General features: G+C 51.5%; 4 protein-coding genes across 4 annotated transcripts; 1 reads left to right on the top strand and 3 right to left on the bottom strand.

The window, feature by feature from the left end:
- Positions 1-33: 33 nt before the first annotated feature.
- On the bottom strand, positions 34-1,465 carry PV08_10835 (uncharacterized protein; the record flags this gene model as incomplete). Its single annotated transcript, XM_016385148.1, has 2 exons — positions 34-938; positions 1,084-1,465. 2 exons carry the CDS (start codon positions 1,463-1,465, stop codon positions 34-36), a joined length of 1,287 nt encoding a protein of 428 aa, XP_016231750.1.
- Positions 1,466-4,332: 2,867 nt separating this feature from the next.
- PV08_10834 (uncharacterized protein) lies at positions 4,333-4,938 on the top strand (the record flags this gene model as incomplete). The annotated part of the gene is made up of 3 exons (XM_016385147.1): positions 4,333-4,443; positions 4,504-4,819; positions 4,871-4,938. 3 exons carry the CDS (start codon positions 4,333-4,335, stop codon positions 4,936-4,938), a joined length of 495 nt encoding a protein of 164 aa, XP_016231749.1.
- A 95-nt stretch (positions 4,939-5,033) lies between these two features.
- On the bottom strand, positions 5,034-6,555 carry PV08_10833 (uncharacterized protein; the record flags this gene model as incomplete). Its single annotated transcript, XM_016385146.1, has 3 exons — positions 5,034-5,387; positions 5,450-6,116; positions 6,191-6,555. 3 exons carry the CDS (start codon positions 6,553-6,555, stop codon positions 5,034-5,036), a joined length of 1,386 nt encoding a protein of 461 aa, XP_016231748.1.
- A 3,541-nt stretch (positions 6,556-10,096) lies between these two features.
- On the bottom strand, positions 10,097-11,591 carry PV08_10832 (uncharacterized protein; the record flags this gene model as incomplete). The annotated part of the gene is made up of 3 exons (XM_016385145.1): positions 10,097-10,373; positions 10,421-11,176; positions 11,245-11,591. The coding sequence occupies 3 exons, from the start codon at positions 11,589-11,591 to the stop codon at positions 10,097-10,099; spliced, it is 1,380 nt and encodes a 459-aa protein (XP_016231747.1).
- Positions 11,592-12,192: the final 601 nt, after the last annotated feature.

Genomic DNA, 12,192 nt, shown 5'->3' with positions numbered 1-12,192 from the left:
TTAAGTAATTTTGTGTGCAGTACTGAGGTCTACCTACCTCGGGACCGAGGTACTAGGTATATTCTTCGACTGTAAAAACGCAATCAGTGCCTCGCCCACGCCTTGTGGACTAGGCTTTTCAGCACACACATCTGCATCGAAGCCGTACTTATTCTTCAGATGGTCCCTCGTCGTAGGTCCTATGGTGACAATGACAGGTTTGAGTTCGTCAGCATCGCGTCTAGAAGCGGGGTTGGTAGCCTCTTGCCACCGAAGGCGCGCCGTATCAGTCAAGGCGTGTTCGTCGTCGATGAAGCCCAATGACTTAAGCATGGCTTCGCACCCTTGCGGGCTAAAGACGACCACAACCACAACGGGCAACCCCTGGTTCCTGAACCCGTCCACCGCGACCCCAAAGTCCTGCTGAAACGAATCCATCGTCTCGGTCTTGTACACTTCGACTTCGTCCACGTGGATTCGCTCCTGTGGGCCCAGCTTACCGTCCTTATCCATGAGTGTCTTGGGGATGATGTCCCGCCGTTGCTCACCTACTAGAAACAATAGGCCTCTCTTCTGGATCCGGCTGTCGTCCGGTTCCAGACGCTCACCGTGCAAAGGGCCGAGGACCGGCGTGAATGGTAACCGCGGCGCATCATAGAATGTGTACCGCCTCCGCGCGTGGAGCTGGTTGTAATGCGAAAGTATGTACTCTGCCAGACTGCCACCGTTACCTGTATGTTCACCGAGGACGGTGGGACGCAGGCGAGCGAACGGCGAAGACGACGCCGCCGCCGCCGCCAGAGTTTCTGTCTCCACCAGGGTCCTGAGCGCCCGTGACGTAGCAGGACCAACTGTGTAGATTGGAAATTCAAAGTCGTCTTCGACCAGTTTGGAAGGTGGTTCCTCGGTCGCCATATGCGCTGTAGTCTCGCTAACATGATGACTCGAGTTGCTCAATCCTATCGTAGTAGCCAAAACAGGACTTTTTGTCAGTCTACACTCAGATCACGGTTCATTAATCATGGCTCGGGGAAGGGGTACGATTGCGTCCTCGCCACAGTGAAATCCGAGGGCATCAAGGACCAAAAGAAGGTCAATTCATACCATTGTCATCGACAGTGGGTGTCTCTTGCGTTGCATTCTCTCGTCCCCGATCCCGTTCTATTCGCACTCGCTGGACCACATCCGTCCAAGCCTCGACAGCCCTTTGGCTTGTGAATATCATCCCACCATATTTATCTTGCAGATTCCCACTTCTTAGCAACTCGGCCAGTCCTTCCAAGTTGGGCGCATTGGGTCGATGTTCCAGGACCGGGATGAAGTGAGTTTGGAAGGTGCCACTTCCGCCATCCGCGACGGAAGGGGAGGGCGAGGGCGTGCTACTCGTTGGCAACAAAGAGGAGGACGCAAAATACTCTTCGTATGCGTCGTAGGGGCTCGATCGAGTCTTGAGGAGCAATACGGGGATGGTCGAAGGTTTCGGCATTGTCGTCTTGAAACACGGTACCCTCTTTGAGGAAGGCAAATAGCATCAGCGGGGGGGATGGTACTCCGTCCTCCGCGCCCAAAGATCCTCAGAAGAAGGGATGCGCTTCGAATATCCCTACAAGGTTACGCTGCGCTCTGTCCTCGTATCTGTGCCTCTGTATGGAGCACAAAAATCTTTTCTTAAAATAGGGCGATGATCTTGCTTCGAACCTCAAGCGAGGCTTAGGCGAACAGCCCAACAACAGGGCGTCCCAGTAGAGGTTCCAAAAGTACTCGTAAAATTTTGTACGGAGCACGAGCAAACGTTGTCCCTAAGCGATGGTGGTCCCTTGAGTTGACAGTGTGTCAGGCTGAAACATGCTTCATGTCTACACTAGCAATCAAGCAACTCGTATCGTAAGAACAAGGCTCAAACTAGCGAGGATCCGGGGTTGGACAGGGGGAGGGCGGTTTGTTCTTTGAATCTTCGCAAAGTCAAGCTAGCTTGTTGGACTCCTTGCTTCGACCTGGTTAGTGCCGTGTCAACCCAGTAAACGCCCTTGTTTCAGTCTGAGGGAAGCAGGGAATAAATAATTTCACTAGAGCAGGGAGGGACAAGACGAGCAGAGAAAAGGTATCGGACGTGGGAGGTGAGCTGAGAGCATCGTCAATACGATCGTCGATTAGTCGTACGCTGAAGAAGGCATGGACTTTTTGTTGCAGAACGCGTTTCAGAAGTATTTTGCCGTGGCTAGTGAGGCTTAAACTCCAGCACAAAATCTGATGTCATTGGCGTGTGAGATTTATTCGTGTTGTTTGTTGTTTGCTCAATGTTTGGGCATCCACCGTACACAAGTACCTCGCTACGTTGCTACTTTGCTATGTCGCTACATCCTCCGTACTAGATTCACAGCCGTCTACTTCATGTCTGAGTACGCAACTACATAGCCAGACGCACCGGCTTCGGATGTGGAAATACATCACTCAAGCAACATCTCCTGATCAAAGAACGAAAGGCTGTCACACCAGGCGTAAGGCCGTGGATCCAAGATCACTCGCTCGCTTTCATGACCATGTGGACCACCGACTGCAAGCAGCCTCGTCCTCCATCAAAAAACTTGGCTTCTACCCTACCTCTTCCGCTTCGACATGAAACGCAGCAGGGCTTCAAGCGGAAGACCCGTTGAACCGCTGCACTCGGGTGCACTCCGTCTCGGGACTTGCCGACTTAGTTTTCAAAGATGACATGCGTCTAGGTTTCATCAGCTCTCCATTGAAGTACTGTTGATTTGAAACACCGGGAGAGCTGACCATTACATAAAATGCCTTTTCCACCAAGTCTCCATTTTAGCCCAGTATTGCTGATCACGGCGAAAAGAAAGAGTATCGAGGGGAGAAAGTCTGCCTGACTTTTGCTCCGAACAGGCAGGGAAATGATAGGGTCATGCGTCAGGCACACGTTCCTTGCCAGTCTTGCTGATAGACTAGCCCTGCGTCACACAGATTGCGAACGTGGTGGCGCATTCGGTCCCACTGCATGCAAGGCGGTTGCGAACGTTGTACAGTCGGCAGGCATTTGGACAGCTTCCACCGCGGCAAGAAGGCAGCCAACGTATGCATGGAAACTTGAACGAAGTAGTGTCTTGCTCCGGCAATCTCACTGGCTAGGGGCAGACTCCAACTTTCCACGGGCCCAAGGCCTCAGATATTCGCGAACGTGAAGCACAATTACACAATCATAGAGAAATTGACTCTTGGAGGAGGGCACATTGATTCCCTGATCGCTTCGAGATGCACATTCATTGGAGACATCTTTCGGGCCGAAGAATCCTTTGAATCGATGTCCTTTTGTGGAAGAGTCAATGGAGATAGTTCGTTCTCGGTGGCTCTCCTATGTGTGCTCGACCATACATGAGACGACGTAGCAAACATCAAACCCTGTTATATACTCGATTTTCGTTGCCATCTCAAATCAGGCAAACGTGGGCAGCAGATGATTTTGAGCATGATGAACAAGGGCCGCCGCTGTCCGTAACACAACAGCTGTCATATTGCCTTCGAAACTAAGCCGTCCAACGATGAATAAGTACAGCTCGGAAGCCGCTCGGCAAGCAGGCTGATACCGGGGAAGGACTTGCGAACGAGCAAAGACTGTTAGGAAGTTTCCCGGAGCCCTTCTGGTCCGAACCAGTGTATGAGATTGCATGCAGCCCCGCGTATCAGGGGTGCCAGACCACCATCTTGTCTCAGCATCCACGGCGAAAAAGTAGAGCCTCCCTGTGTCGCTCTTTGCTGCATCAGAAGGTTTTGGGCGAGGAGTCTTCGCAACTGTCCCTGAATTTTCAATGAGGCTGGCGGCGTCGGTTTCCATGCATCAAGGCAACGCTTAGGGGAAAATGCGGCATTATGGATGTCGTCTGGTTTGGCGTCGAACGGTCCCACACCCATAGAAGACCACGAGGCGCCCTTGCTCGACGGCTGCATGCATATGTCAAACTCGCTAAGCCTGCTGTTGCATGCCATGGACGGCCAGATTTGACTTCAGGCTCAAGTGGTTACCAGGTGCTGGGCGAATCCCATCATCATTTTCCAGACGCAGCCGAATGTCCGGATTTGAAAATAGGCTTGTTCAGATGCCCAACTGAGGTGCGAGACGCGTGCAGGCAATCGTCTTGCTTAGTTGTATCTCATGTGGATCGATGATATGTTTGCTTCTCTCGTCTTCTTTTGCCCAGCGTGAGGGTTTCGGCTCGTGATATATAGAATGAGCTCAAAGCAAAAGCTCACGCACAAGTCTGTGACACTCACTCGTTGTGCTCACGAACTCGTACCATCTTGCACATACATTTCGGGCTGTTTCATCGACCTCTTTTCTTCACCGCCAGTATGCCTCAAACACAGCCTGTAGGACCGAGAGCTCCGAAAGATGACTTCATGAAGGCTCTTGGTCTAAGCACTACCGACCCACGACACGAAGGATACTATCGAGCCATGAGGGTATGTTCAACCGCTCGAGGAGTGAGTGGATTGCTCGGCTAGGCACTGACTCGTGGACAGGAAGAAGCAATTGCCGTTTACAACAGCCTGAATGCCGACCGATCAAGTCTGATAGATGAGAAGCGAAGCGACAAGTCAACCTCGCCCCCATTCTTCTGGCATCATATCCGTCAAGAACGTCGCCGTCAAGCCATCATCGACACCTGGCAGCAGGCAAAGCCAGGCACCATTCAGCGTACTCTGTTCGACCAAGGAGCCACAACGGGAGAGCACGCCCCAAATTGGGTGACTCTTTGGCTGCTATACAGCGTCTTCCGGTCCAGAGACATCCGTAACAATCGGAACCGACGAGCTGGTGATGGTAGTAGCGGTGGCAGTGAGTGAGCCCTCGCTATTTCTAGTCTTCAGGAGCTGATTAGTCCAACAGGTCATTCATCAGGAGGTTCGGATTCGGCAATATTTGACCCAGCAAGGAATACATACGTACGCCGCTGACCTTACCGTCAGACTTGACATTGGTCATATCCATGTATTTTGTACTAGTTGAGGCATGGGCAGGTACTAGGCGTCTGGTCAGGCAATGGTTAATGTTAATCGTCGTCTTCACCCTCCTCTTTGTCGTTCTTCTTCGGGCCCTTTTCTTTTTTCCGTTCTTCTCGCAGAACATTGCTCACTTCTTGGCCATGTTCGTCTTTGGCTTCATCCCATTCGACGTCATACTCGGCTGCAACGGCCTTGACTTCTTTTCTGATAGCATTTGCTTCTTCGACTAATGCCTCCCACTTCTGAATGTCGAACCCTTTCAGCTCATATAGCTTGCTTTGACGCCGACTGATGGTCAGGTTCAATGCTGATCTGTATGACACCTCACGGTTATGGTACAAAAACCACATATAGCCGCCGATGATGGTGCTGAGCCCGACAAGGTAAGTTACTGGCTCCATCTATACCACATTAGATCCTGGCGAAACTCCACACGGACGTTCAGAAGGGTAGAGAGACTAACAACATCCCAGCCTAAGTCCGTCTCGAAGGTCAATCGATACACCACGTACCACCAACCAATCAACAAACCGCAGCCACCCATAGCTAGCCTTTGCCCACTCCTGTGAGCAGCAAGGTCACATTCCTTCTTAATTGCAGCCATGTCAGCGATTTGCTTAGACGTCTTCCGAAGCCTTTGTCGCAGATAGAATGTTCGGTCGTTGAAAGACGGTACTGCAACTTTGATTGCCCGTGGACTTCCTTCGATCTCGACCTCGAACTCTTTCGCTCGTGCTGCGTCTCTTATGAAGTCTCCAATCTCTGTCGAAGCACTCCACCTTACGAAATCTCCTTGGTCTTCGCCCTCTCCTTCTCGGCCGGCACCACTGTAGCTCTCAACGCCCCCTTCGCCTAAGGACCCTTTTTGAGATTCCTGATCGTCTTCCTTTTCCGATGGTAGCTTTTTCACTGGTTTGATCTCGTCTGTTGTAGCTTCCATCGCTCTGAATGACACTGAGGGTACCTTATTGTTTCCATCATCAGTGCTGATGGTAGGTAGTTCTGACTGGATTAGTCTTTCGAGATAGGAGAGGGGCTGCTGAGGATGGACAAGAAGAGCCAGAGGAGCGACATCTTTTCTGTCAGAGTTTTGGTCAATGGTAGTCAGGGGCAGGACAAGCTTAAGCAGTCTCGAAGGGGTCGTTAACAGCTTTCCTACCTCCGGGTTAACATGCGACAGGGTGTGCGGTCGGTGGTAGATTACTTGCCTTTAGTCATGGCCCCGGCAGAGCGTTGCCTTCGTACGGGGGGTTCTTGTGCTCCTTGCCGATGCCATGGGGCTCGCAACTGCTTGTCTTTTCCTTCTTCGGCAACGGTAGAGTCAAACTCGGATAGAGCTTCGTCGATTCCCTGCTGGTTCAAATCCCTGGCAGTCTGTTCACCAGAAATGCACCGTTGTGGATGTTTGACGACTGTGACTCTGGCAAGACGGTTCGGCTTCCCCTCCACAATCTGCTGCCTCCATGCCAGCCTCGTGTCAGGTACATAAGGCCTCAGTGACAAACGGGTCGAGACATGGTGGAGCTTGCGAGTCTGCGCCAACAGCCTGGCGGGATTGAGAAGCCGCATGGCGAGCGAGAAGGTAATGTTATTGCTTGAATCGCACGCCTAGCATGATGCCTGGAGATAGTCAGGCGTAGGCTTACGAGACAGGTTTCAAAAATGACGAGATTTTGTCAACCAAGTCGACAGTGTTGATTCCTTGCTTGATCACGGCCAAATTACAATGTACCGGCAACGACGTCACTCGACAACAGCTGGACTTGGCGCTACAACCGGCATTTGGCGTCACTAGTTAGCCTCATGCAGTCAGTGAGCGCTCAACTCTTCCGCAGGAAAGGAACAAGGAGTTCAAAGTACCATGCCAACCTCCTCCGAACTCCCTACTAGACTCCTTATGTAGGTAGTGTTTTAGTTATGCGAAAAGGTAACTCAGTTGCCCGTTCTCAATGCTAATTTCACCGCTACTTCAAGAGCCAATGGTTTTTTTCGGTTCTGCAATCTAGAAAATCATCTCAACAACAAAATCAATCATACATCCTTCCACGGTTGCTTGATCAATTTACGCTCGTAGAGCCACCATCCGCCGCTATGCCTGAAAATCATGAAGCACAGAAACCCACACAGTTGCCTGCATACATCTCTAGAAGCAGGGCATGCAATGGAAAATGAAGTGGAGGAGTGCACAGTTTCCGTGACGTGAAGAAATAGCCCTCCCCTGGGATGGTCATGGTCGTGGTCGTGGTCATGGTCTCATGAATCGTAGAATCGTTACAAAAGAAACGTCATTTCGTGAAGACGCAACGATGCTTGCCGTCGCCCGGACGCCGACACCCAATAACATGGATCAGCTAATAGCGCTGTGGTCCTCTTCTGTTGTGGTGGTGCGAATCCGAGGATGAAGACGACGAGTATGAGCTTCTGAAGCTTGTGCCGGACATTCTTGCTGATTGACGAGACTCTCGCCAATCAGGGCTGCTACCGCCACTTCTGCTGCCCGAGCTGTCGGTGTCGCCATATCGATACTCAGACCGCGCATCGCTTCTCCGGCTGTGACGACCGGAACCAACTGGGACAGGGTTACCCTGGATCACACCTCCATGAGCAAAGCCAGTCGGGTACATGCCATCGTTGGCAGAGAAATTCCGGCAGATGTTGAAAGCGATCAAGGCAGCTCCCTCCTTCGCAGAAGATTCTGACGGGTGAGAGCCAGAAGTCTGATATTCCCGGTTGTTTACTCTCACAATGCATCTATAGCCGGATGGACCGCAGGACACTTCATACGTAGGGTCGGGCCATCGACGGCGTTGACATAGACCTGAATAACACTGGTCAGTCTCTGTGGGGCCTATCGAAGAAAGCCGAAACAAATCTGTGGTGGAATTGCTATCACATCGGTCATCGTAGGAAAATTTGTGGCTCATAGATGAGGCTGAACGACCCCTGGCCGCCTGACCCAACAGGACTGCACATGAAGAATCCAACAAGAAGAACATCGTCCAGGAATTGCAGGGACAATGTGTCGACAACACATGAACGCAAGCTACGCTGGAATAAACGTACTGGCCAGGTAGACGGTATGCAGCATGACTGCACCGCGTTTGCAGAGGGTTGAAGCCCAAAAAGTGGTGCATCCAATTGCTGTATAGAAACCACGACGAAGGCCAAAGGGCTGGTGTGCCAGCAACGGCAGGCCTTATCGTTGACAGTATTTGTCCACAACGGAGTGGCCACGAACACACGAAAGGCGCGACAGACTTTGTATCAGGCGAGTAGCCTCAGACACAGAGATAATATCATCGATATAGCTGGATTTTTTACAGGCGAAGTACGGCGGTCGTTCCCACATATTTCATGGCTTCGTTGCAGAATCCTGCGATGCCAGCGAAGCAAATGCGAGACAGGCGGCAATTGCGTGGGGCATGGCCAGAGCATTCCACTGTGGCCAAAATACTTCTGACGAGCGGCTAGGTATTGGTCGATCTGCGGATGCTGAACGATTTTACTCCTTTCCGTCGTCAAAATGTCATTGATGTGTTGGCATCCGTTTCAACCAGTACCGATTTGAAAAAGTCGGGACCGTTCTCAGCAACCAACTTGCCTCTGTCGGGAGGCTCGTGCAGATTGACCGGATGCCTGTGATTGGCAACCGCATCTTTGTCGGGTTCCCCGCGCAGAGCTTCCATGGGAGAAGGATGGCCCATCGTCATCCATTCGGTTGAAGACCAATGTTGGCATTTTGAGTTCTCTCATTGCTGACGTGCACAACCGGTGAAGCTTGTCCAGGTACAACTTATCACGGAATTTAAGGCAATCGGAGTAGGTAACATGCCGATGGCCATCGGAAACCTTCCCCATCGTCATGGTGAATGTCATGCAGAAACACCTGGCAGGTGGAGAATGGGCGTCTATGATGTTGCAGGGTTCGGCGGATGGAACACATATTGCCTTGGAGAGCTTTTGCCTGGAGGACTGCATATCTCAACAGGTAGGCTGGACGCGAAGGGGAGAGATGCATCCCCAGTGATAGCCTGGTCGTAGTAGCATTGATCAATTGTTCATTCTTGCGCCATCTGTCTCGGCTGACAGTCAGGCAATGGATTCCGAGCTCGTTAGAAACACCGGCTTTTCGGGCGGCGGGTAGCGAACACGCGCTTGCTGCAACACATGTAGGTCGGATTAGCTGACTGGAAGACCAAGCCAACGGGCGAAGTAGGAAAGTCCTGAGGTGGACCTGGCCCTCCTCCACTGCAGTAATTGCATGAATGCGCTGTCAAATAATGGGTTGACGGGCATGGCAAGATCTTGTTGGACCGAGCTGCGTCAACTCACGGCTTATCCTGGCTTCGATGCTTCATCCACGATAATCAATCGCTTGTTGCTCCCTCGAATGCGCTGCGTGCACAGGTATATATCTTGAACAACAATCACAGCCAGAGGCCATGGAAACAGTCACCCAGCATAGTGACCGTCGAGGGGCACAAAAGAGTCTAGATGCAGGGAAGAGGGAAGAATAGGAAGCGGATGGTCTGGGCTCAACTTGGCCGCACATGTTTCAACCCGAGGGACAGTGGCAACCAGGCCGAAAGCCTGTCGACTTGTGGGTTTCCGCCAGAGACTTCGACAACTAGAAGTCTACGCGCCTGCATGCAGGGCAATTTCTGCAACAGCGGTAAATACCTCTGGCTGCATTAGGACCCCACTTGGGGAGCATGAGCCTTCGCAAGCTTGTTCCGAGTGAAAGTCAGCCAGCAGTGGAAGAAGCGGTGCTTCTACCGCGATAAGAACGAAATGCGGGCAGCTGCAGAAATGCACACGCTTCACAAACGCGTACTTCAGATTTAAACGGTGGGAAAGGAACAGCTGGCTTGAATGGGCCAAGTGAGAAACGCATGATCATCACCACATCACCAGTAATGATGCCGGGTGATAGCCATCTTCTTTGCTCGGCGCACCTACGAGCTGTCCCATACCGAGCAACACTTTCGTCGATGAATCATCTCATAAACACTACAGTTCGAGAACCATGCTAATGTCGAGTCGTTCATGCAACATGCATTCCGTAGGAACCAAGCCTATCCAAGTCTGAGTGTTGTACCACCTCCTCTCCTCATAGTGCAGTCTTAAGTGGCCTGGCAGCTGTCCATGTGCGCATCTCAAGGACCCGATTATGAGGTATCACGAAGACTGGGTTGAGACTTCTGACATGAGCACCGGTGTCGAAAACGCTACCCGGGTCACTTTCACTCGGTACTTGCGCTCTAGCGGCTTCCCAGGTGAAGGCTGATGCAAAGGGCTCTGAACTTCCTGGGTTCTCATATGTGTGAGCGTGATCAACGTTACTCAGCCCAACTAGATTGTAGCAAGTGTGGTAAGAGTCTGGCAACCTTTCATCATGTCAGCCTTGATCGTAGTTGCATCGAGGAATGCTCACTTTGATGGTTTGTCTCTCAGTCCACCTTGAGGACCTTGGCAACAGCAAAGTATATATCTGGAGAGGCCTTCGCTGCTGTAGAGGTTCTCACTCACATTTCTGCCCATACCTTTAGGAGTGTCTCGAGGGCCATCCAAGGCTGCCTCTACCAACGGCCAACAAGTTCCTACCCAGTGACTGTAACAGCCATCAACGAGCTTGTTGGTCCGTCCAGCAAATCCCCCTTCAGGGGCATATTGCCTGGCACAAAGCCACGAAAGAAGTCCGTCTATATCAACATAGCAAGACATTTCATGGGGGGCTGCATGAAGACACAGACAGGCGATGGTGCAAAAAGCATAAGCCCCGTGCGCTTCACTGCCTGGCGAGCTCGCAATCCCACCCTCGTAGGTCTGACAACGGGAGAGATACTCGCCCAAACCATCCGTGAACAATTCAAAGCCTGCCTCGCGCGCAGGTGAATCAGGCGGCAACGAAAGAGGCAGGCTTAGGAGGGAGAGAGCAACCAAGGCGCAATACGCTCCCCGAACGTCTTCCTCACCCTCCTCACAAATCCGGAAACCCCCATCCTTCTCTTTCAATCGCCCTAGCCAATGCCACATTGCCTCGCGGTCGATCAAAGAGTAGGCTTCCTGCCCACCGACAAGTGCTAGACTTAGCAAGCCTGCATATGTTCCGGCCAAATGCGAATACTGCCCAAAGCCGCCTCCAAAACCTCCGCTCGCATTTTGCATTGAATAGAATGTTTTGACGACCCTGTCAAAGGTGTTAGTCTTTGCACATCACACGCATAAGCTCAAATGGTTGCGCTGGAAAGCTAATACCTGGAACGAAACGGAGACACGTCTTCTCCCAGGAGATAAAGACCTAGCAGTGCCCAATATACCATCCACGGACGGCTAGCATCGATGCCAACAAATGGAGGAGGAAATTCGCCAAGGTTCTCTTGCAAGAATTGGATATGCTCTTCTTTCTCCAAACTCGGCAGCCCAAACTCATTAAAGTCAAATGGACTTCGTGTGGGATCTTCCACGGCATTTAGCAACGGCAAACATTCGTTGATGGTTGCACTTTGGAGCCTCGAGGTGTCAGTTTCTAAATTGTCCAGGAGCGGCGCGGGATGGCGAAAGTATGCTGGAACCGCCGTCGAGAACGAGCCTGACGTCGCCATGATGAGCAGTTTGAGGCAATATACGCGTCAATGTGGCTTCCCATGTATACCAGAGTCTAATAAGAATAGACTCATCAAGCAAAGGGAGCCGGTGGCAACAACGCAATCCCCCCTTCGTTCTTGATATTGTTCTTGGAATTCCCAAGCCCCTTAGGCTAGTAGTCAATCATTTCCGCCGTCGATTGTCGATCTTTCTCGATGTCATATGTAAAGTTCAAGACAGTAAAACACTTTCGTTAGAGAAACCGAGTATTCGCAGGGGTCCACGGGACTGCACTCGAAGACGGACATCAGTTACTCTCTCGTTGAGGCATGATGAAGCGTAGGCATAAGAGCCATCTGTTTGGTCACTTCCAGATGCAGTCTTGGCACACGAATCCGCGTCCATCGGCTCCAGACGCGTCAAAACTGCCCAAACAGAAGAGACATGGCCAGAGTACCAAGTCGGTATTTGAGGCACCATAGACAGTCCTTACCTGGTGTCTAGACAAGTTCATGTCTTCGGGTACCTAGCAGTGATCTTCACTACGAATAGATACTTCACCTGCCCGTAAACCACAGTGCACTCCAATACCCATTGCAAATATGACTGCTTCCAACA

Source organism: Exophiala spinifera (assembly GCF_000836115.1).
Source record: "Exophiala spinifera strain CBS 89968 unplaced genomic scaffold supercont1.8, whole genome shotgun sequence".
NCBI lineage: Eukaryota > Fungi > Ascomycota > Eurotiomycetes > Chaetothyriales > Herpotrichiellaceae > Exophiala > Exophiala spinifera.
The sequence above is the reverse complement of the archived record's forward strand: the minus strand, read 5'-3'. Positions and strand labels throughout refer to the sequence as shown.